At 38.5% G+C, this 21,908-nt stretch overlaps 1 protein-coding gene across 6 annotated transcripts in view; it reads right to left on the bottom strand.

Moving 5' to 3' along the window:
* FAM13A (family with sequence similarity 13 member A) overlaps positions 1-21,908 on the bottom strand; it is a 311,577-nt gene that overhangs the window by 230,705 nt on the left and 58,964 nt on the right. For all 6 annotated transcript variants that reach the window (XR_006887912.1, XM_046656086.1, XM_046656085.1 and 3 more), the window contains exon 4: positions 3,597-3,774. Coding sequence is in view for 5 of the 6 variants with exons in the window: in XM_046656086.1 (XP_046512042.1) it covers positions 3,597-3,774 (178 nt within the window). In the remaining variant the exon portion in view is untranslated. The remainder of the gene's footprint in view (positions 1-3,596; positions 3,775-21,908) is intronic.

The following is a 21,908-nucleotide window of genomic DNA, read 5'->3' as shown; positions in this document are numbered from 1 at the left end:
GCGATATAAAAACCAGACACTCATGTATGTGTGGGAAGTTATTACATGACAGAGTTACACTGTAAATTAGCAAGGAGATACAGTACTCAATGAATGGTTTCATAACAATTAGCTATCCATTTGAAGAAAAAAAACTGAATCCATATGTGATATACAAAAGTGTAAATTCTAAAGTAAAAAGCTAATCATAAAAAGCTATATGACAAAAGAAAAATTGTGTTGTAATACCTTTATATTATCATTAAGCAAGACAATATATTAAGCAAGAATTATTTAGAAATATTATTAAGCAAGACAAAAATCCCCATAAACAAAAAGGGGAAGAGATGACACATTAATTAAATTTTTAAAATTTAATATAATAAAGGACCATAAAGCTAAAAGGCAAACAGAATAGGAAAAAAGTTTTGCAATTTTTATAATAGACAAAAAAAATAGTTTTTAGAAGACCTAAAGAACTCCCACAAAGCAGTCAGAGTCAAAAATAAAAAATAAAATAAAAAGCACAAAATATGAACAGAGGATACAGAGAAACACAAATACTAATGCTCCCCAATCAGTAAAATCTAAAAATATACTTAACTTCACAAAGAATTAGAATATCATTTTTTCCCATTTGATCAACAAGAATTTAAATATTTTATAACACTCAGCATAGCAAAGTTCCAGGGAAATGGGTATACTCAAACACTAATGGTGGAAACATAAACAGTTATAGCCTTATGAAGGGTACCACACGTTAATTTTGCAATGTGTAAACCCTTCAGCCAAGCAATCCCACTTCCAGGTCATCTGTCCTAAAGAAAAAGTTGCAGATGTAGATAAAGAGTCACACTGAGGAAGTTCACTGCAATTCTGTTTTAGCATCAAAAAATCGACAACCACCTCAGTGCTCATCAATCGAGGGAAAGTTAAACAAGTTAGGGCAAATTCACACTATTTAATAGTTAAAAAGAATGAGGCATATAAATATTCTGACATGAAAAGTTCCAGTGCTAGCATAAAAACAATCAAGCTTTACATTATATGCATCATGCTCCCCTTTATATGTAAAAATAGATTTATGGCTGAGTTCAGAAAGAAGGATAGAGGGATATATACCCACGGGTTATTGATTTTGTCTCTAGGGAGGAGAGGCTGGAATGGGGGGCACTAATGGAGGATACTTTATTTTTAGTCTATATACCTCTATATTGTTTGAATATTTCACAATGATAATATTACCTAATCATCTAAATTTAATAAACCTGTGACTAGAAGTACCTGTTGAAAACCTGGTAATTAAGAGTAACCTAGAAGCCTAGCATCCAGAACAGCAAACAAGCATGTATAATTGGTATATTTCCTTCCATTTTTATGATTACATATTTCACAGCCAGTATCACTTTGTATCTGAAATTTTTTATCCTATAAAAAATTGACATTTCATGAGGATGTCCCCATATTAGAAAAAATCTTCCTCTTCTATTGACCATACAATGTATTCACCCCAGTTATTAAGGAAAGCATTGCCTTTGCTTGTCTTCCAGTGGTTCATGGTGAGAGAACTATCCTTGAATGCCAGCTTTCCACTGACCATCTTTATAATATTTATGGACTAACTGTGGTCAGTGGAGTTGAAGTATCTACTTTTCTTGACCTAGATAGGGGAACTTCAACGACTAAATAAACTACCTCTGCCCCTTTAGAATCAGTCAGATAAATGAGAGAGTACAGTACTTAGTAAGTGCTCAATAAATACTATCTGTTGTATTAACTCTATTTCAATGAGAAAAGTACCTAGTACATAGTGACTTCTATATCCATAAGTGACTTCTAAATCCATATATAATTTGATATATAGAAATATATATCAATTAGTAGATCACAACTATGTGAATGTGTATTTAAGGCCACTGAACTGTATACTTAAAAATGGTTAAAATCATAAATTTTATGTTAGGCATATTTCACCACAATAAAAAAAACTTGAAAAACTATACTAATTAGTAGAACCTATAATAAAAACTCATCACTTATTTGATACCTTGATTGACTAATTGAAACAGGTTACCAGAAATGCCAGATCAAGCCCAGTCCATTAAGTCAGCAATGAGGTATGGATCTGAGTGTTATTAAATAAGCATTCTATTTACAAACTCATTTTCACCTCTTCTAGAATTTGGGTTTCAATTTTTACTTCCACAGAGCTCCTGAATAAGATAAGAGACTAGTGGAGCCCATGTTTTAGATATTTGTTCATGAGATCCTAACATAGCCTACGAAATGCCATTATTTAAAATTTAAATCTCTAAGGTTATAATGGGGATAGATATTATTTAATGTAGAACTTCTCTCCACAGTGGGCTGCAAATGTCCTGGAACTCCACAGTCACCACAAGCTAAGCTAGAGTTTATATTCAGACAGCCATTCTGAGGACTATAATATTACTAGTTCTGGGCAGCTGAGTAAGTCCGCAGATTAATGGAGTGGAGAAGCAAATACACTATTACAAAAAAACAGCTGGCTGAGAACTTCAGAGCTTTTAAAGAGTGAACATTCTCTCCTTCTCTTTCCTTATAATTAGGAGGAACATGTTTGATATCAGAGAGGATTAATAGGAGAGTTAAAAGCAAAGTCCCTGGATCGTAAGAACATGTTTCACGTATCAACAATAAAGAGTTTTAAGGAATAACACAGAAAATCAAATGCAAAGCTTTATAAAAGTTCTTGCGGCTAGTTACATAGTACCTATCAAGGAGACTAGTTTATTTCTAGTCTAATTAGTTCCTAGAAAATAAGTAAATGTAGCTAAGGTTACATTTTTCTGTCACTGAGTTATCTTGATTGTCATTTTCTACCTATTAGCATTGATTTGAACTTTATCACTATTAAAAAAATTAAGGATAGATCTACCATATGATCCAGCTATTCCACTGCTGGGTATTTATCCAAAGAACTTGAAAATACAAAGGCATAAAGATACTTGCACCCCTCTGTTCATTGCGGCATTATACACAATAGCCAAGACATGGAAGCAACCTAGGTGCCCATCAAGGGATGAATGGATAAAGAAGATGTGGTATTTATACACGATGGACTACTACTCAGCCATAAGAAATGACAAAATCCGGCCATTTGTGACAACATGGATGGACCTTGAGGGTATTAGGCTGAGTGAAATAAATCAGAGGGAGAAAGTCAAATACCATATGATCTCACTCATAAGTAGAAGATAAAAACGACAAAAAAAAAAAAAAACACATAGCATTGGAGATTGGCCTGGTGGTTACCATTTGGGAAGGGGGGAAGGCAAAAGGGGTGATTAGGCTCACATGTGAGGGGATGCACTATAATTACTGTTCGAGTGGTGAACATGATGTAATGTACACAGGATTTGAAATATGATGTACATCCGAAAAAATAAAAATTAAAAATAAAATAAAATTGGGACCAAAAAAACAAGGCTAAAATGCCTGAGAGCAAGATGGAACTCCTCCAAAATCAGCTGACTGACTGTTCAGTCTGAAATGTGCTTCTATATCCCAGTAATTTCAGGCATTAGTCAAGGAAAAGGGTACGTGATGATATTAACAGCAAAACGCCACTAACTTACTGAAAGCAATTTGGCCCAAACACGGTGGCGAGATTGTGAACGTTCATGCGATTCTGCACGTGGTGCTTGGCTACTTCTGTCAAGAACTGGCACAGGTACTTGAGGAGGCAGTAGTGGGTGTCTGGCAGCTCTCTTATTAAGTCTCTTAAGCGACTCTCCTGAGCATCATGTCTGTCATCTGAAAAGACAAAGAACACAAAATGTTCTCAGGCATATTGCACAGTAACAACAAAAGCACACAGGTCTAATAAATTGTGCCATTTTATTCAGAAAAAAATTCCTAGAGACTGAGATAGACCATCAAAAAGGGGGCATTTTTGCCTTTTCTATGATCCTTAGGCACTGGACTTCTTTTTTTAATGTTCAAGAATTACTCACTTATTCAAGACATCCTGAAAACCATGAGCTTTATTCAGTGCATACAATGGGTTCAATTTTGTGTTTTCTTGCCCCAAATTAAGATAATGTTTGGGTTTTTTATCCATGGTGGAATCTTCCATTTGATTTTTGTCTTTAAGTTTGTTAAAAACAAGAATCTCTTGGTTGAATAAAATCTGATACAAGAGACCTTCCTGGGTCACCATGAGTGACACTAAACTTAGTGGTCAGGAATCTATACACAGAGAAAGCTGAAGGACACAATTTCTACGTAGCTTTTTAATCTATCACATGTCACAGAGCTTAGAATTTGATATGTGCCTCTCAGGCAAAAGCCAAATAACCCTGTATATAGCCAAAAATATCCCACAATGTGCCAAGTTTCCCTCAACTCTCAAAGATTCATTTTTGTCAATATTTAAATCGAGTAAAGTTGCTTAAGTAATTTAAAGTAATTACTTTACTTTAAATTAAAGTAATCTTAAGTAATTTTGCATACTACTTCCTATCAGAGGAAACACAAATCTTTTATAACAAATACTTTAGGGAAATAATCACAATCCATCCTTTAGACAGACATGTAAGAGAATGAAAACTAAATCTAGTCATAATTAATAGGCATTGGATTCTCTAATTTACATAGTTATAAGTCCGCCGCTTTAGCCAGTCAAGCAAATAAGAAACAGAAAAGTGAGGCAAACCAGCTGTAAAGGAAGAGGATTAGTCAGCATTGCAAAACGCATGGGTAACACAATGCCATTACAGGAAGTAAAAACAGAAAACACAAAGTCACACAAAGCGCCAGTGAGTGGCTGCAGAGCACACGATAAACATGAGGCTCAGAGTCACTTCCTGTGTCAGGATCCTGGTTCTGCCACTTACTACCTGTGTGACCTTTGACTCTCTACGAAACTCTGTTTCCTTGTTTATCAATGGTAATATTAACTGTCTCACTGGATTGTGAGAATTAAATGAGCTGACAGTTGTAAAGTACTTAAACCAGAGTGGTTGACACATACTGAGTGCTATGCGAGTATTTGTTAAATGAATAAATTAAATAACTTCTTTTACTTTACCTTCACCAATTTGGTTTTATGAGCGCACTGAGGTTTTAATGGAATACCCTGTAACAGGAGCCCATTTCACCTTTATGAATGTTAAAATAAGTGATGCTGTCAAAAATAGCAATGCCAAAAATGTGCAAATTTCAATCTGTTAGAATTGTGTTGGAGAATATCTGACTTAGGATTCCGATAATTATTTCTTACTGTTCACAAACAATGTGATCCAATAAACTACATGATGTTTAGGGCAAAACAGATTTCTTGATATTAGAAGTTTTTCATATTAAATTACTTTTAAAAAAGAAAAATCATATTCAAATACTTCGATAATCCATGTGGTATGTTGCTTATGTTGGCACTGCCCACTGCACTGTGATCTTGACTAGCAGGAATATGCAAGAAATAGCAATAATTAAGTTTGGAGTGATTAAAAACTAATTGAAGACTAACCATTTCTCATACCTTTATATTATAAAGATAGATAAATACTAAGAGAAAATGTAATCCTATTTTGCCGTTTTCCTTTTTAGAGTGACTAATCCAAAGCGAGTCTGGATGTTTTCACAGTGTGTGATATCCGTCTAGAGCTGTGATTTAATCCCCAGCATTGCAGGGTACAGGCAATAGCATTCCAACAGCCTTGACGATGGGCCTCTGGCTGTCTGGCTCCGAAATGAAACCTCAAACCCTAAGGCAGGCACTGTGTGTAGACACCAGATGGAATAAAACAAATATTCAAAATAGCTATGAATTTATGACAAGAACACCTTCGAAAAAGCAGCACTTTCATCATTTACTTCTGGTTTTTGAAATACGATGAATAATTTTCCCAGGAAACAAAACTGACAAATAATGGGAAGGGAGATAGACATATTCAGAGAATCTCAAGCTTAACAAAATAACATTCTTTATGGAATGAAGGGAAGAATCACTAAACGTGTTCTCCAAAAGCAAAAGTAATTGAGGGACAAATACTTTATTTCTGTCTCCTTCTACCCAGAGCACTTCCGTTTCTCTGATGGAAGACGGATTCACTGTGTGGCCAGTATGTGAGCGTCCTCCACTGCAGCACACATTCGAACCTTAAATGTTCCAAATTTACTTGCTGAACCTCTGTTCAAATACATTGACAGCGCAGTAAAGACCTGACTTTATTAGCATGCCGTTTCTTCTCGTCTTTTTTCATACTGATTAATTATGTGCTATCATAATCCTGAGAGTCTGCAATTTTCACTGTGTTACCAGAAATATGTGGTAAACATGACCATTATTACCAGCCTGCAGCAATCCCACAGGCAAAATTTTCTACATATGGGAACAACAATTGCTCAAGACCTTTAAACGCGGGATTGTAGAAGAATGTCCAGCATAGCACAATGGCCTCTGTTGGGTGTGAATGTGCCTAACAAGAGGACTTTTGATGCTTAACGAGAAACAAAGTTCATAATAATTACTTTATTATTGCTGGCATTATATTTAGAGTCACAGATACCTACATATAATAAATAACGCCTTATTCATTCATGTTCTTGCATTTCTATTGGTAATTACAATGGCTCCCTCAAGGTCTCGCTTAAGATTTAGCTCTGCTTCTATTTTTGTGCACATTTATTCATAATGTATACTTATTGCACACCATGTGTGATATTTATCACGTGCTTCCTGTGTGTCTGACATGCACTAACACCACGTACACAGCAATGAACAAACTTCATGCTTTTATTAAACTTACATTCTAATCAGGAAAGACAACCAAATAAATCAACAATATTTATGTGAAGTGGTAATGTAAGTGCTATGAAGAAATATAAAGGAGGATAAGGGAGAATAAAGCAGAGTGATCAGGCATGGGGGACGTCAGGGAAGGCCTCTGAACAAGGTAGGTAATGTGTGTGCCTTATTAAGCTCAGGGATGGCCTTTCTGATATAGTGACAACTGAGCAGAAAGTGAAGGAAAAAGGGAAGTGCATTCTAAACAATGGAAACAGCAAGTGCTAAGGCCCTGAGGGAGCCTGGGCCTGGCAGGGGGGCAGGGGGGCAGAGGGTGTGGCCAAGTAGTGGCAGGTGGGAGAGCGGCAGGAAGTGCAATCAGGAGACAGTGTGGGGAGGGAGCAGGCAGATCACTGTAGTCTTGTTATAAGCCGTGGTCTTTTATTTTTGTGAGGGTTTTGAGCTGTAGGGAGACTTAAAAGGACCTCTCTGGCTGTTGTGCCGAATCTAGACTGTAGGAGGCACAAGCAGGGAGCCTCTGGTTAGGGGATTATTGTGACAGTCCCAAAAGAGAAAGGCCTGTTGGTCTGGACAGGTTGATAGTGATGCCATAGTAAGACATGGTGGATTCTGGATATAGTTTGAATATGTTTTGTTTTTAATCTGAAAGTTGTTTGCTTTGTATATGAAAAATACATGTATAGAATACCCATCCAATCGTTCAACAAATATTTGAGTGACTACTCTACGCCAGGCGCAATTCTAAGCATTTGGGATACATCAGTAAACAGACAGACATCCTTGCCTCCATGGAGCTTATATCCTAGTGGTTGAGACATTCAGCAATAAACACAGGAATGGCTGGGGGCACTGGGGGACCAGCCAGGGGAGGGGTGGTGACTGTGATCATAAATACGATTGTCGGGAAGGACTCATGAGAATGGATTTCATGTTTGTAGGCAACTAAAGTAAAAAATCGACAAAGTGGCAAGCGTAAGCTCTTTCAGAGTTGGAGGTTGAGTTTTAAACATCTTTTAAATCCCCTCAGTGCCTTGCATATAAAGGTAATCAGGAAATAATTTCAATAGATTGATACACACTTAAGACACTTTTAAGACACACAGATAGTAAGACAAAATAGTATACGAATAAAGAGACATCTATCTCTCAAATATATCTTTAACATGGAATAATTTAGTCCACTTACAGAATTAGCTGGGTCTGCCTGTTATGCAGGAATCAGATACAGAGAGTATTTAAATGACAAGAAAAGGATCGGTTGGTTGTCAGAGGGTAAGGATCTTTAGTTAGGAAATTCCACAGAGGGGCCTCAGAAATAGAAGAGAAATGCACCTGTGCAGACGTATTAAAATATTTAGCCTGTTTTAAACTTCGTTATTTCTAGATTTAAGTTGGAATAAAAATTAGAATAATATGGGGCTGGCCCCGTGGCCGAGTGGTTAAGTTCGTGTGCTCCACTGCAGGCGGCCCAGTGTTTCGTTGGTTCGAATCCTGAGCGCGGACATGGCACTGCTCATCAAACCACGCTGAGGCAGCGTCCCACATGCCACAACTAGAAGGACCCACAACGAAGAATACACAACTATGTACTGGGGGGCTTTGGGGAGAAAAAGGAAAAAAATAAAATCTTTTAAAAAAAAACTAAAAAAAAAAAAATTAGAATAATATGTTATAATTCACGAGTCCAAAAAAGGTTTAAGAAAGCCCTGAAGATGGAATAATGGTTAATAATTGAAATAATCATCATTCTCCTTATCATCAATCTTTTCCTAGACAAGAACTAAATTTCTCCATTAGTGAAAAGTGACACTTTAAATTATTCAAGTTTTCTTGAAATATTTCATCCATTGTTGGCTAAATTTGACCCATTTCTCAAACATACACCTACAGGTAAAACGACTCAGCACTTAAAGGAAACTGGACCATAAAAACTTTTGTTCCACATTAAGCAGCAAACATTGAACCCTGTGACAAGTATTTGCTCTCATTAAAAAAAGATTATGATCATAATCAGGAAAGCTGGCCCTGTATCACAGATGGCACCTAACTCTAATCTGGACATTTATCCTCCAGCTTGTCACGTGCTTCGACTTTTCAAGGGCTACGAAGTTATACTGCACTTACAATCTTAGCCTCAAGGAGAAAAAAATAAAACAATTAGCAAAATGCTAATCTCTACCATGATACATCTCAGAGCCAGGAGAAGGTCAGCCACTAAAAGAACCAAAATATTTAGCTTCACGGCGCCAGATTTATTGAAGTAGCTTTTTATTTCCTCATTAAGCCTTACAGAAGGATTTATGAAAACTTGCTAATCTATTAGATAGAACCATGAACTGTTGCTGATTCTAGAGATGTAGAGAGGTCACAAGGCTGCAAATGCGGACAGCCACTAGAAGCTATGAAGCCAGCATGGAAAACACAGACCTCAGCCTCACAAGCACATGGAACAGAAAACTGTCAACGACCTGAACGCACCTGGAAGCAGCTTCTCCTCCAAAGCTGACAGATAAGAACCCAGGCTGACTGATGCCCTGATTTTGGCCTTGTGAGATGGCAAGCAGAGAAATCAGCTGAGCCCACACACTTCTCACAGAAAAGTGAGATAATACATTTGTGTTGTTTTAAGCCACTAAATTTGTGGTAATCTGTTACAGCTACAATCGGAATCTAATACCTCCCCGTTAAAGATGACTGGGCTGAAACAGAGAGATTAACTTGTCTACATTCACACAGCTACCAGGTAGGCGAGCTGCAGTTCAAATCCAGGCAGTGAACTCAGAGCAAGCACATAATTTGATCAGCATACTCTAACAGAGTTAGCTGTTGTTATCATTATTACAGAGCACCTAGCACACTGTCTCATACCTGTAAATATTTAAGAAATGTTTCCTGAATCAACAAATAAACAAAATTGGTAAGTAGTGGGGAGTGGGAATCTTAATCTACTTACGATAAATTATAGCTTCTTAGGTCCTGGGCTGAAGGTGGGGAACATTTTAATAAAAGCCTACAAGAATGTCTGGGCACAAAATGTTTTATAAAATACATGAGAACACAACACGAAGTTTATTTCTCTCTAAATATGCATTTGCAAAGCATGGGAAAAAATAATCATAGAATGCCAGCAACGCTGGATTAGACTGGGTTTTATCGCTACACTTCGTTCCCCAGGAGTGGAATCCCTTTTCGTTAGAGTGATGAGAAGCTCATGGAGACACATAATTACAGCCATGATTAACAGGACTGGTGTTTTTCTCTGTAAAAGGAGGGGTTCTATTTTCACACCTCCCCCTTTGAGAACTTTGCCCGTGACAAACTTCTCAAAGGCCTCACACAAATTTCTCAAAGGGCAGGATGATAAAGTGACTAATAAATAAATGAAACTACAAATCTTATCATTCTGATTAGATTCTGCAAGATGCAGAGGTGTGTTTATTGCCAAATTAGCCAACATCTGCACTGCTACTCCCGCTCCCAGGAGGGACCTGCATGTCAAGGCAAAGGCAAAGCCTGCAGGAAGAACAGAGAACTAGATGATTCTTTCCATTCCAGTCCCATTGCGAAAAGCCACTCCTGATGATGCCTGAATAGCAGGTCAGCAAATCTATTCTGTGGGTATTTACTGAGTGCTAAATGCTTGTCACTGGGGGCAGGTGGCATAGATAAAAATATAAGAAACACATAAAACATTTTATCTAAATTTCAAAGCTGGGAGCTCACATCTGGGCTAGATGTTAGACAAGTATTTAACAGCTGAAGAACCTGTTTGTGTGGGAATGTCTGTACACAGGAGAATGGGGACCACAACCATAGCACACAGGACGAGGAGCCTCCCACAATATAACATGCTAATCTTGAACAATATTGGCAATAGTCCCAGCTAATAAAACTTGGCTTTTTCCATAAATCTAGTGCTATATTAAGTGGGCAAGGTATAGTCAGCATGTAGTTTCAGTGGAAATCGTATTATCGCTATCCCAGCCCCCAAACCTCTCAAGATACTACCGATCCAGCTGACACTACTGCTCAGCTGTAAGTGGACTGATGTGGTGCCCTATGAGTCAAACCATCAAGCCCAGAGTTTTTAAGCCTGTTTTGGATATTTCCTCCTTCTCCCTTAAGTCTTCAAATTGTTTATGGATTCAGTGTAAAGGTTGATTACGTCCATGGGTTCAGTAAGGTGGGTGTTCAGAACACAGCTAAACAGAGTTAGGGCAGAGCTGCAGGTGCTTAGCAGGCTAATCACTTGGTGTCCCTTCAAACTGCTATTCTTTAAACAAATTTTCAATATTTATTTTACGTGAGTTGATTTTCTACTAATAGAAGCTGTATACTTTTTTTTTGTAACTCATTTGTGGGTTGTTCTCCCTTTTCCTCTTCCAGTTCACTTCAAATAAGATGCTCCTCACACAAAAGCATTAGTGAAAAATGCAGAATTTACTGAGGATTTCACTCGGTTCACAACAATTCATTCCAAAAATCTCCAACAGATATTATCTTCTTGGCCTTGGAGCGGCTGGCTCACCTCTCTCTTTTTCCTCTTCAATCCCATAATCTCTCTGATATTGCAAAATTCTATTGCCTGTACCAAGAGGATGTCTAAAATAAGAAACACAAACAATACAGGTGCTGGTGAGGATGTGGAGAAATTAAAACTTTCACTCACTGCTGATGGGAATGTAAAATAGCGCAACTACTTTGGAAAACTGTTCCTTAAAATGTTTGACATAAAGTCACTATTTGACCTAGCCATTCCACTCTTATGTAGATATTCAAGAGAAATGAAAACATATGTCCACACAAAAACTTGTAGATAAGTGTTCATAACAGCATTATTCATAATAGCCAAAAGGTAAAAACAACCCAGATGTCCATCAATGGAGGAATGGGTAAATAAAATGTGGTCTAGCCATACAACAGAATATTAACCAGCCATAAAGAGGAATGAAGTACTGATACATGTTTCAACTTGAGTGAACCTTGAAACTTATGCTAAGTGAAAGAAGTGAGTCCTGTCCATAACAGGCAAATCTCTACAGACAGAGTGTAGATTACCTTTTGCCTAGGGCTGGGAGGAGCGGAGCAGCGAGAGGGAGGAAGGAATGGGGAGTATCTGTTAATGGGCTTGGAGTTTCTTTTCGGAGAGATAAAAATGTTCTAAAACCAGATAGTGGTGATAGTTGCACTCTGAATACACTGAAAACCACTGAACTGTACATTTTAAAAGGTCGATTTTACGGTGTGTAAATTGTATCTCAATAAAGCTGTTATAAGGAAATTCTGTTGACTTTACAATCAAGTGTGGGGGAAAAAGAAAGTCAGAGGAGAACTTTCAGTTAAAGGCGAGTTTATCTACTTTTCCTCCTAACACCTCACTAAAATGACAATAGGAGAATTTTTAAAAGGTATAAGCTGTCAAAGATAAAGAGAACAGCTAAACGAACAACAGTACACGAAAGATTTCAACAAAACTGACATACACACACACTTGAGACCAGCTGTTATTAACGCAGAATAGCTTCACACAGTCACGGCCTCTCTTTCCAAGTTTGCATAATCTCACACAGTACTTAATACTCTCCACAGTATCAAAAGCCATTATAAGGAAAATAAAGACTTATAGATGTATGCAGCGAACAAAAGATCCTCTAGTTATTGGGATCTACATTCTTAGAGTCATGGAGGATTATAAACACAAACAAGGTTTTTTCTGTCACATGGATCTGGATGGAAGCACCACAAAGTGGAACGTCATCAAAATATATGGAGTCATATGTGGAAACCTGGGTTTCCTGGAACCACGTTTCCAATTAATTCCAGTGAACTTTTCACATAACTGATTGACTGGCCCCTTAAACAGACTGCAGATGGAAACCCTTTAATTCTGCACCGTGTTTAGGTCTTCACCTAGAAAAAGGAATAGTTTATATATTCGGCATTGCCTACTGCAAATCTAAAAGGCACAGACTGAAAATGGAAAGGCCTTAATTTTGGAGTTTAATATAATGATCCTCTTTTTCACAGAAACAGACATTTGTGAGAGTTGAATGATTTCAAAGGAAAAGGAACTTCTCAGTAAGAAGGAATTAATCTAGGGAAGGAAATGTGTCACATGCTTCCTATGGAGCGCCTACTATCCAAGGAGTGACGACTTAACTAGTAGGATAACTAGCTAACATCTGCATGGTACTTTAAAATTCGCAAGGCAAAACCACTCAACTAAACTCAAACAACGCAAGTGGCATTATGATACAGAGAACGGATAAAAGACAGGCTTAACTCAGACTTACCGAGTGAATTCCTCACGTAAGGAAGAAAAACAGAACTCATGGCTCAAGTGCAATTCAGCTTATTAAATCAGATTTCTTTACAATCAGGCATTGCACTGATTAAAATGGCTCTATTGTTTGGCTGGTTTTCTTAAGAAAAACAGTTGCTGTCTAAATTCTCAAATGCCCATAAGCTAAAATTCACAGGCACTTAATTCTCACACTTTTTTGCACAGCTGCTATTATATAATTCTGTTCCATTTAAAATCAAATTTCCAGGGGAAAAGGCAAGAGGGAATGTCCATTTAAAGAGAAGGATTGATCACTTCCCAATACTCCTCTGAAATGACAGTAAAATAATATTTAAAAAGGAAAACACCCAAGGGCAAAAAAAGAATAGCAGAAACAACAGGTAGATGAAATTTCAGACACGTGGAGGTAAAAGCAAGTGACTGAAAACAGACAGACTGAAGCCTGTCAGCCTCCAGGGACCCCCGCTCAGCATCCCTGTCAGGCAGGAGTGCTGAGCCTCGGTCTCCAGATAACATCGATGGATTCCTGGACCCGAGACAGCTAAGGGGTAGAGTGAGGAACAGTTGAAAATGTGAGGATCAGTGGAAATCTGTTAAGAAATAGTGGGCCCATTAGCACGCTTCCCACCTCCCTCCCATTCCTGCTTTTGAGGAACTCAAAGGCTGAAGAGAAAAATATGTCCACATGCTGACGTTTGTGATTCCCCAGATGAAACAGCTAGGTTTTCCTCTATCTACTATCCCCACTATCTAATCCTCCCAAAGAGAAGAACACCAGCAGACAAGCCCACTGGTCCCATACACAAAATGCTATTCTTAAATCACAAGAGCCAAGAATCGCCATATGTTTGAGTAAAGAAATACAGAAAAAAATCCCACAAACAGAAATAATACGGGAACAAGAAAACGAAACCAAAAAAACCCAGAAAGCCTTGTTAGTATTTTCAGAAAAGCAAGACTAGAATGTATAAAATGAGAATAGAGTGCTTTGAAAAAGAAAGAGTATGAATATTTTGGATACTAAAAACATAAAAGCTGAAATTTAAAAAATAAACAAGGTTGGAAAATGAAGTTGATTAAATTGCATAGAAAACAGAAGTAAAAGACAGTGATAAGACATTTAAAGGAACAATATAAGGAAGATTACATAGGAAAACTTCCAAGACCAAAGAAAGTATTTTCCAGATGGAAGGGATTTACTGAGGGCCCAACACAATGCATGAAAAGAACTCCAGGAAAGAGCAGGTCTAGGAAGGCTGGTGAGGAAAGCCCAGGATGACCTCTACGACCAGTTCAGGCAGGAGAAGAAAAAGGCTCAAAGAGGAATCTCCCCAGAAATATTACCTGATAATTAAAAAATATATATAGTTAGCAGTGGATTTGTTGGAGTAGTTTGAGAAAAACTGCAGATAAAAAATTATGTGAGTGAAACATAGACGAATTTTAACATCAAGCAAATACATCTCACACAACATACACACACCCTTACAGAGTCATTACAAGTCAAACATTAATTATGAATTCAGCTAAAATTGTGATATAACAATATTGGAAGAAATCACTTGGAGTAAGTGACAATGCAACAGCTAATTTCACATATTTCATAACTGGAAGCAATGAGATAATGTCTGAAAAGTGAGAAATCAAAATACAACATTAAAAGTATATTATCAAATGGAAGCAAATAGCAAAAGAACAGCTCAACAAGTGAAAACTGATTTCCTCTGGGAAAGAATTGACGGCTGCCAAAGGGTGTGTACAGGTTTTCTTTATAAATCTTTCCATTTCTTTTTTTTTAATAAAACCATATGCACATATTAGTTTGATAAAAACATTTCTTTAAATAAAGGAAAATATGTTCAAGGTAATGAAGATGATAAATTGCATTGAGGGTAACAAAATTACTTAGGAACATGCCATTTCAGTATTTGATTACTAAGTGTACTGAAAGATCACCAAACCCATTGCATTAACCAACCCCCAACATGACACACTATGCTCATGGTTGCAATCACGTCCCTGTGTTTTCCAAACACCTTTGTTCAGGTAGTCTTCTCTCCCTGAGTGCACGCCACCTGTGGGAATTCTACCAGTCCTCCAAAGCCCGGCTCAAGAACTACCACCCTTTCGGCTAAAACATTTCTGATCATCTGACTTAGAAATGATCCCTCCTTCTCAACCCCAGTTTATTCTGAGTATCCTGGCTCTCTGTCTACCTAATAAAACTGTAAGCTCCCTGTTGGCAGGACCTTATCCTAACTTTCTACTTGAGCAATAAAATATCAAACCTAATGCCTTCACCTTGATTTAATACAGTCATGTGCCACATAAAGATGTTTCAGTCAATGACAGACAGTGATCCTGTAAGATTAGTACCATATAGCCTAGGTGTGTAGCAGGCTATACCCTAGGTTTGTGTAAGTTTACTCTATCACGTCCACACAACGATGAAATCGCCTAACAATGCATCTCTCAGAACGTATGCCGGTTGTTAAGCAATGCATGACTGTAAATGAAAAGCAACTTTTCAATCACTGATTTCATGCAAAAAAAAAAAAAAGAGTCCTGAACTATACATAACATGCAACATATATGTGCAGGCTTAAGCTTTCACTAAAATTTTTAAAATATAAAAAAATAAAAGTTTTTTATTTTTTTAATTTGGCCTATCCAAATTGGCCTATCCAAAAATATTCCCAAATGAATTTATGGAAGGTTTGGCCCATCTTGTGTGATTTATCAACTCAACCAACAATCCAAAGTTTGGGGCCGGCCCGGTAGCACAGCAGTTAAGTTCACACGTTCTGCTTTGGCAGCCTGGGGTTCTCCAGTTTGGATCCCAGGTGTGGACATGGCACCGCTTGGCAAGCCATGCTGTGGTAGGCGTCCCACATATAAAGTAGAGGAAGATGGGCATGGATGTTAGCTCAGGGCCAGTCTTCCTCAGCAAAAAGAGGAGGATTGGCAGCAGATGTTAGCTCAGGGCTGATCTTCCACAAAAAAAAAAAAAATAAGTTCGGGCAGTTTCAATCAATTTGGGAAAGAATTTTGAAATCTTCATCTTTAAATTGAAACCCATTTTTTTTTCTTTTCCTTCCTCCTTCTTAACCATCAGGCAGGTAAGTGCACTTATTCATCCCTAACTCTGGTTATTTTTTTCTGTTTTAGAGACAGGGAAGTTAGGACACAGGAAGGGTAAAAATACTGGTTTTAAGCCTGAAAGTGGAAAAGTCAAGGGAATCACACTAAATGGTTTGTCTTCTTATAACCAAGAAAACAAGGGGCAGGAGGGAGGGCTGAGGATGAACTGGGACATAAGCATGGGGAAGGAAGATTGCATTAAAAATATGGATGCCCGTGTCCCATCTCTGGAGATGAAAATTTAATTGGTGTGGGATGGTACTCTATCTCCGGGATCTGCCAAATCTTCCCAAGCAATTCTTCCAGGCTGCTACAGTTGAGAAGCACTGGCTTAACTATTTATTATATGACTAGCATTGTTCTAAGTGCTTTATACATGGATAAACTTAGTATCCACAATCAGCTCAGGAAGCAAACACTAGCATGATATCCATTTAACAGGGAAACTAAGTGTGGTGGTTCTAAAATGTCCAGAAAGTCTGACATTTCTCCCTTCAAGAGATGGTGCCTAATTCCCCTCCCCTTGAATACAGGCCAGATTATTGACTTGCTCCTAATGAACATAATGTGGTACAAATGATGACATTTGACTTCCAGGCCTAGGTAATTAAAAGGATAGTTTTTCTCTCTTTCGAAGCGCTCCATCTGGGGGAAGCCAGCTATATGCTAGGAGAACACTCAAGCAGCCATCTGGAGAGGCCCATATAGAAAGGACCTGAGGCCTCTGACCAAAAGCCAGCACTAAACTGCCAGCTATGTGGGTGAAACCACCTTGGAAGCAGATCGTCTAGCCCCAGTCAAGCCTTCAGATAATTGCAGCCCTTGTCAACTCTTGACAACAACTTCATGACAAACCCTAAACCAGTTCTGCCCAGCTAATCCATACCTGAATTCCTAATCCACAGAAACTGTGAGAGAAAACAAATGTTGATTGTAATTTTAAGCCACTAAATTTTGGACTAGTTGTTATGGTGCAATAGACAGCTAATACACTAAGGTACGGAAAGGTTAAGTAACTTGCCCATGCCAATGCAGCCAGCAAATGGCCAACTGAGATCTGTAACTAGGTAGAATGGACCCAGAGCCTATGCTCTAAGCCACATGCTATAATGTCTTTCTTCACAGTGAGGAGTCACTTAATAGCACCAATTATTATTATTACCACTAAAATGAATAAGTTCTCAGAGACAGTCAACAGTAAAACACAAAAAACATACAAAAATTATCTGTACAAATAAGGAAAACACACTGCAGTAACACCTTTTGCCCACAGCCTATCATTTATTTTAAACTTACTTCTTACTCCTAGCTTGGTCAGTCATAAGATTTCCAAGACAAAACGATATCAATTCTGTAATAATGATTTCTATCCCAGTGACCACCTAACTAGCATCTACTGTAGGCATTTTACTAATTAATTTTTACTCATACCCTTATCAAGTTGTGATAAATTTTTAAAAGCACAACGTTATGAACTAAATTTTGTCCCTACAAAATCCACAGGTTGAAGCCCTAACTCCCAAACTGACTGTATTTGGACACAGGGCCTTTAAGGAGCGAATTAAGGTTACATGAGGTGATCAAGGTGGGGCTCTAATCCAGTAGAACTGGTGTCCTTATAACAAAGGGAAGAGGAGAGTGACATAACCAAGACAGGGACAGAGGTTGCTCCTGACTTCGCTCCCCCTCCAAGAACAACTAACAACTGTTCAGGAACAAGACACCACTGAGAGAATCTTAGAACATGAGGGTGAGGCTTAAGCACCCCCTCGTACCACAGAGACCAAGACAGATGCATTAGGAAGGTAAGAGAAGTGGCTACACACTGACTGCATTGCCCACCCCCAGGCCAGCCCAGCACCATGTGGAGAGGTCTCCCCAGAGCCCCAGGTTCCTCCAGTGGGAAAAGAACTTGGGAGGACAACCAGCCTCCACACAGCATTGTGGTTCACTTTACAGGAGCCTGTACCCTGATCTCATACCACGGGGACTGCACTGGGAATCTCACTGAGACAGAAAAGTGGGGAGGGGTTTGCAACAACCAGCAGACGGATCTTGGCAGACTGAGTTCATACCTGCAGTGCCCAAGTAGTAATCCCAACCAGCGGCTTTGCTCATCTGCAGAATGAAGTTGCAGGTGCTCTCTGACCAGGGAACTCAGCAAGGTGCAGATCTGCCTGATTTGTATCCTCAGACGAGGAATTTTGTCAGCCCTATAGCCTTGTTTTCCCACACCTACCCAAGGAGCAGAGTCACAGCCTCACCCACTGTGGAGAGTGCCTTCTGGCCTCATCTGACCAGAAGGGCTGGAGACAACTCCTGGAAGCTGTACAGCCAGCCGCACTTGGTCTGCAAGGTGGGCAGACAAGAGCTGATAGTTTGCAGAACAAAACTAGTGGCCTTGTTTGGTCAGGGAAGTAGGGGTGCAAGTCGGCTTGAGTTAAGACAACAAACAGAGAGCTTTACTGGCTTTAGATCTGCTTCTCCCACTGCATCCAGGCAGGGAACCTAATGTGTAGCTCCACTCATCGCTGTCCAACCAAGGAACCTAACCAGAGTGCACAGGAAGCTTGAAAGCTCATTCAACAGCCCTGTGTAGGGTGGCTCTTGAAAGAGAGCATAGCCTGTGGTTTCCCCTGTGCGCAGAGCAAAACCAGTGGCCTCACCTGACCAGGGAATTCACTGCACATGCTGGGCTGATTCAGGTCCCAAACAAGGAGATGTAAAGGCTCTGGATCCCATCCTGCTGGAGAACCTGCAGGGAAGCTAATTCATAGCCCCGCCTACTACTGAATAGAGTACCCAGTCCCGACCATCTAGTAAGCCTGACCAGAGAATCCAGGCAACTGCAGAGCCCATCCTACAGCCTCACTAGGATAGGAAACCAAGACAGCAGTCCTATCCAACTGTTTTCAGCCAGTGGCACATGCCCCTTTATCCCTGTCCTCAGAGCTGGAACAGTTGCCTTACCCAAAAATAGACCACAATAGCAGGCCCCACCTGCCTAAGGACATTACAAGCAGACACACCCAGAAACCCAACTAGCTAACTGAAGAACTGTCTCCGCCAAAGCAAACCTGTAAAGTCTAGAAGAGGAGCTTGTTCACTCAGTTGCACAGATACTGATGTAAGCAGTCAAGGATCACAAAAGATCAAGTAAATATGACATCACTAAAGATTAATAGTGCTCTAATAACTGACCCTAAAGAAATGGAGATCTATGAATTGTCAAAGAATTCAGAATAAGCCTCTTAAGGAAGTTTAGTGAACTACAAGAAAACAGACAAATGACTAAACAAAACTAGGAAAACAGTGCATGACAAAATGAGAAGTTCAACAAGGAAATAGCAACCACAAAAAAACCCCAAAAAACAGAAATCCTAGAGTTGAAAAATACAATAATTGAACTGAAGAATTCAACAGTGAGTTTCAAAAGTAGACTCAATCATGCAGAAGAAAGAATCAGTGACCTGGAGTATAAGGCATTGGAAATTACCCAGTCAGAGGAGCAAAAAGAAAAAAGAATGGAAAAAACTGAAGAATGCTTATGGGAATTATGGAATACAATGAAACTAAAAAGGGGACAGAAAGTATATGAAAAGGAATAATGGCTGAAAACTTCTCGAATCTGGGGAGAGAAATGGACATCCAGATCCATGAGGCCTAAAGGACCCCAAAGAGGTTGAACTTGAATAGGGATACATTGAGACACACTATAATTAAATTGCCAAAAGACAAAGAATTTTAAGAACATCAAGAAGAAAACAGGGAAATTATAAGGGAACCACCACAAGACTATCAGAGAATTTCTCAACAGAAACTTTTCAGGCCAGGAGAGAATGGCAGACATATTCAAAATATTGAAAGAAAATAAGCGTCAATGAAGAATTCTATACCCACTGAAGCGCTTCTTCAGAAAAGAAGGAGGGATAAAGGCTTTCCCAAACAAAAGCTGAGGGAGTTCATTACCACCAGACCTGCCTTACGAGACTTGCTAAAGGGAATTCTTTGAGCAGAAGTAAAAGAATGCTACTTAACATTATAAAAACATTAGAAGGTAGTGTAAATCTCACTGGTAATGGTAAATATACAGTCATAGTTATATTCTGCAATATCCTAATAGTGGTGCATAATTCATTTACAACTCTAGTTTAAAAGTTAAAGAAAAAAGTGTAGTAAAAATAACGGTAATGACAATAATCTGTTATTAAAAAACGTGTAGGGGCTGGCCCAGTGGCACAGTGGTTAAATTCACATGCTCCACTTTGGCAGCCCGGGATTCATGGGTTCGGATCCTGGGCGCAGACCCACACACTGCTCATCAAGCCATGTTGTGGTGGCATCCTCCCACATATAAAGTAGAGGGTGATTGGCACGGATGTTAGCTCAGGGACAATCTTCCTCAAGCAAAAGGATATAGGTTGGCAACAGATGTTAGCTCAGGGCCAATCTTCCTCACCAAAAAACCAAAACAAAACATGTAAATTGTAACAGCAATAACCTAAAATGTAAGAGGGAGAAGTAAAAATATAAAACTTATGAATTCTATTGAACTTATTATCAATTTAAAATAGGGTATTATAAGTTTAAGATATTTTATGTAAGCCTCATGATAGCCACATGGGAAAATCCTATAGTAATTACACAAAATAACACAATAAATAAAAGCATACTGATACCAAAAGACATCAAAACACAAAAAAAGAGAGCAGGATAAGAAACAAGGAAGAACAGGTCAACAAAACAATCAGAAAACAATTAAGAAAATGGCAATAGTAAGTCCTTACCTATCAATAATTACTTTAAACATAAAGGGATTAAATTCCCCAGTTAAAAGACATAGAATGGATGAATGGACAAAAAGACAAGATCTAATAATATGTTGCCTATAAGAGACTCACTTTAGCCTTAAAGCACACATAGACTGAGAGTGAAGGGATGGAAAAAGACATTTCAAGCAAATGGTAACTAAAACAAGAAGGTAGGACTACCTATACTTATATCAGACAAAATAGACTTTAAACTAAAAATGGTAAAAAGAGACAAAGAAGATCATTATGTAATGAGACAGGGGTCAACACATTAAGATATAACAATTGTAAGTATTTACACGCCCGACACTGGAGCACCTAAATATATAAAGGGAAAGCTAACAGAGCTAAAAATTGAAACTAACAGTAATACAATTATAGCTGGGGGCTTTAATACCCCAATCTCAACAATGGATGGATCATCCAGACAGGGCATCAGCAAGAAACAACAAACTGAACAACACTATAGACCAAATGGATCTGACAGACACACATAAATTCTGTCCAACAACAGCAGAATACACATTCTTCCCAGCTGCACATGGAACATTTTCCAGGACCGACCATATGTTAGGCCACAAAACAAGTCTCAACAAATCCAAGATGACTGAAATCATACCAAGTATCTTTTCTGATCATAACAGCATGAAACTAGAAATCAGTAACAAGAGGACAACTGGAAAATTCATGAACACATGGAAATTAAACAACACTCTCCCGAACACCAATAGATCAAAGAAAAAATTAAAGGGGAAATAAAAGTTTCCTGAGACAAATGAAAATGGAAACACAATATACCAGAACTTAGAATTGCTTTTCTTATATCCCACAAGAGGGAAGTTCATAGTAATAAATGCCTATATTAAGAAACAAGAAAGATCCC

Source organism: Equus quagga, chromosome 3, assembly GCF_021613505.1.
Source record: "Equus quagga isolate Etosha38 chromosome 3, UCLA_HA_Equagga_1.0, whole genome shotgun sequence".
In the NCBI taxonomy this organism is placed as follows: Eukaryota; Metazoa; Chordata; class Mammalia; order Perissodactyla; family Equidae; genus Equus; species Equus quagga.
This window is presented reverse-complemented; position numbering and strand designations above follow the sequence as displayed.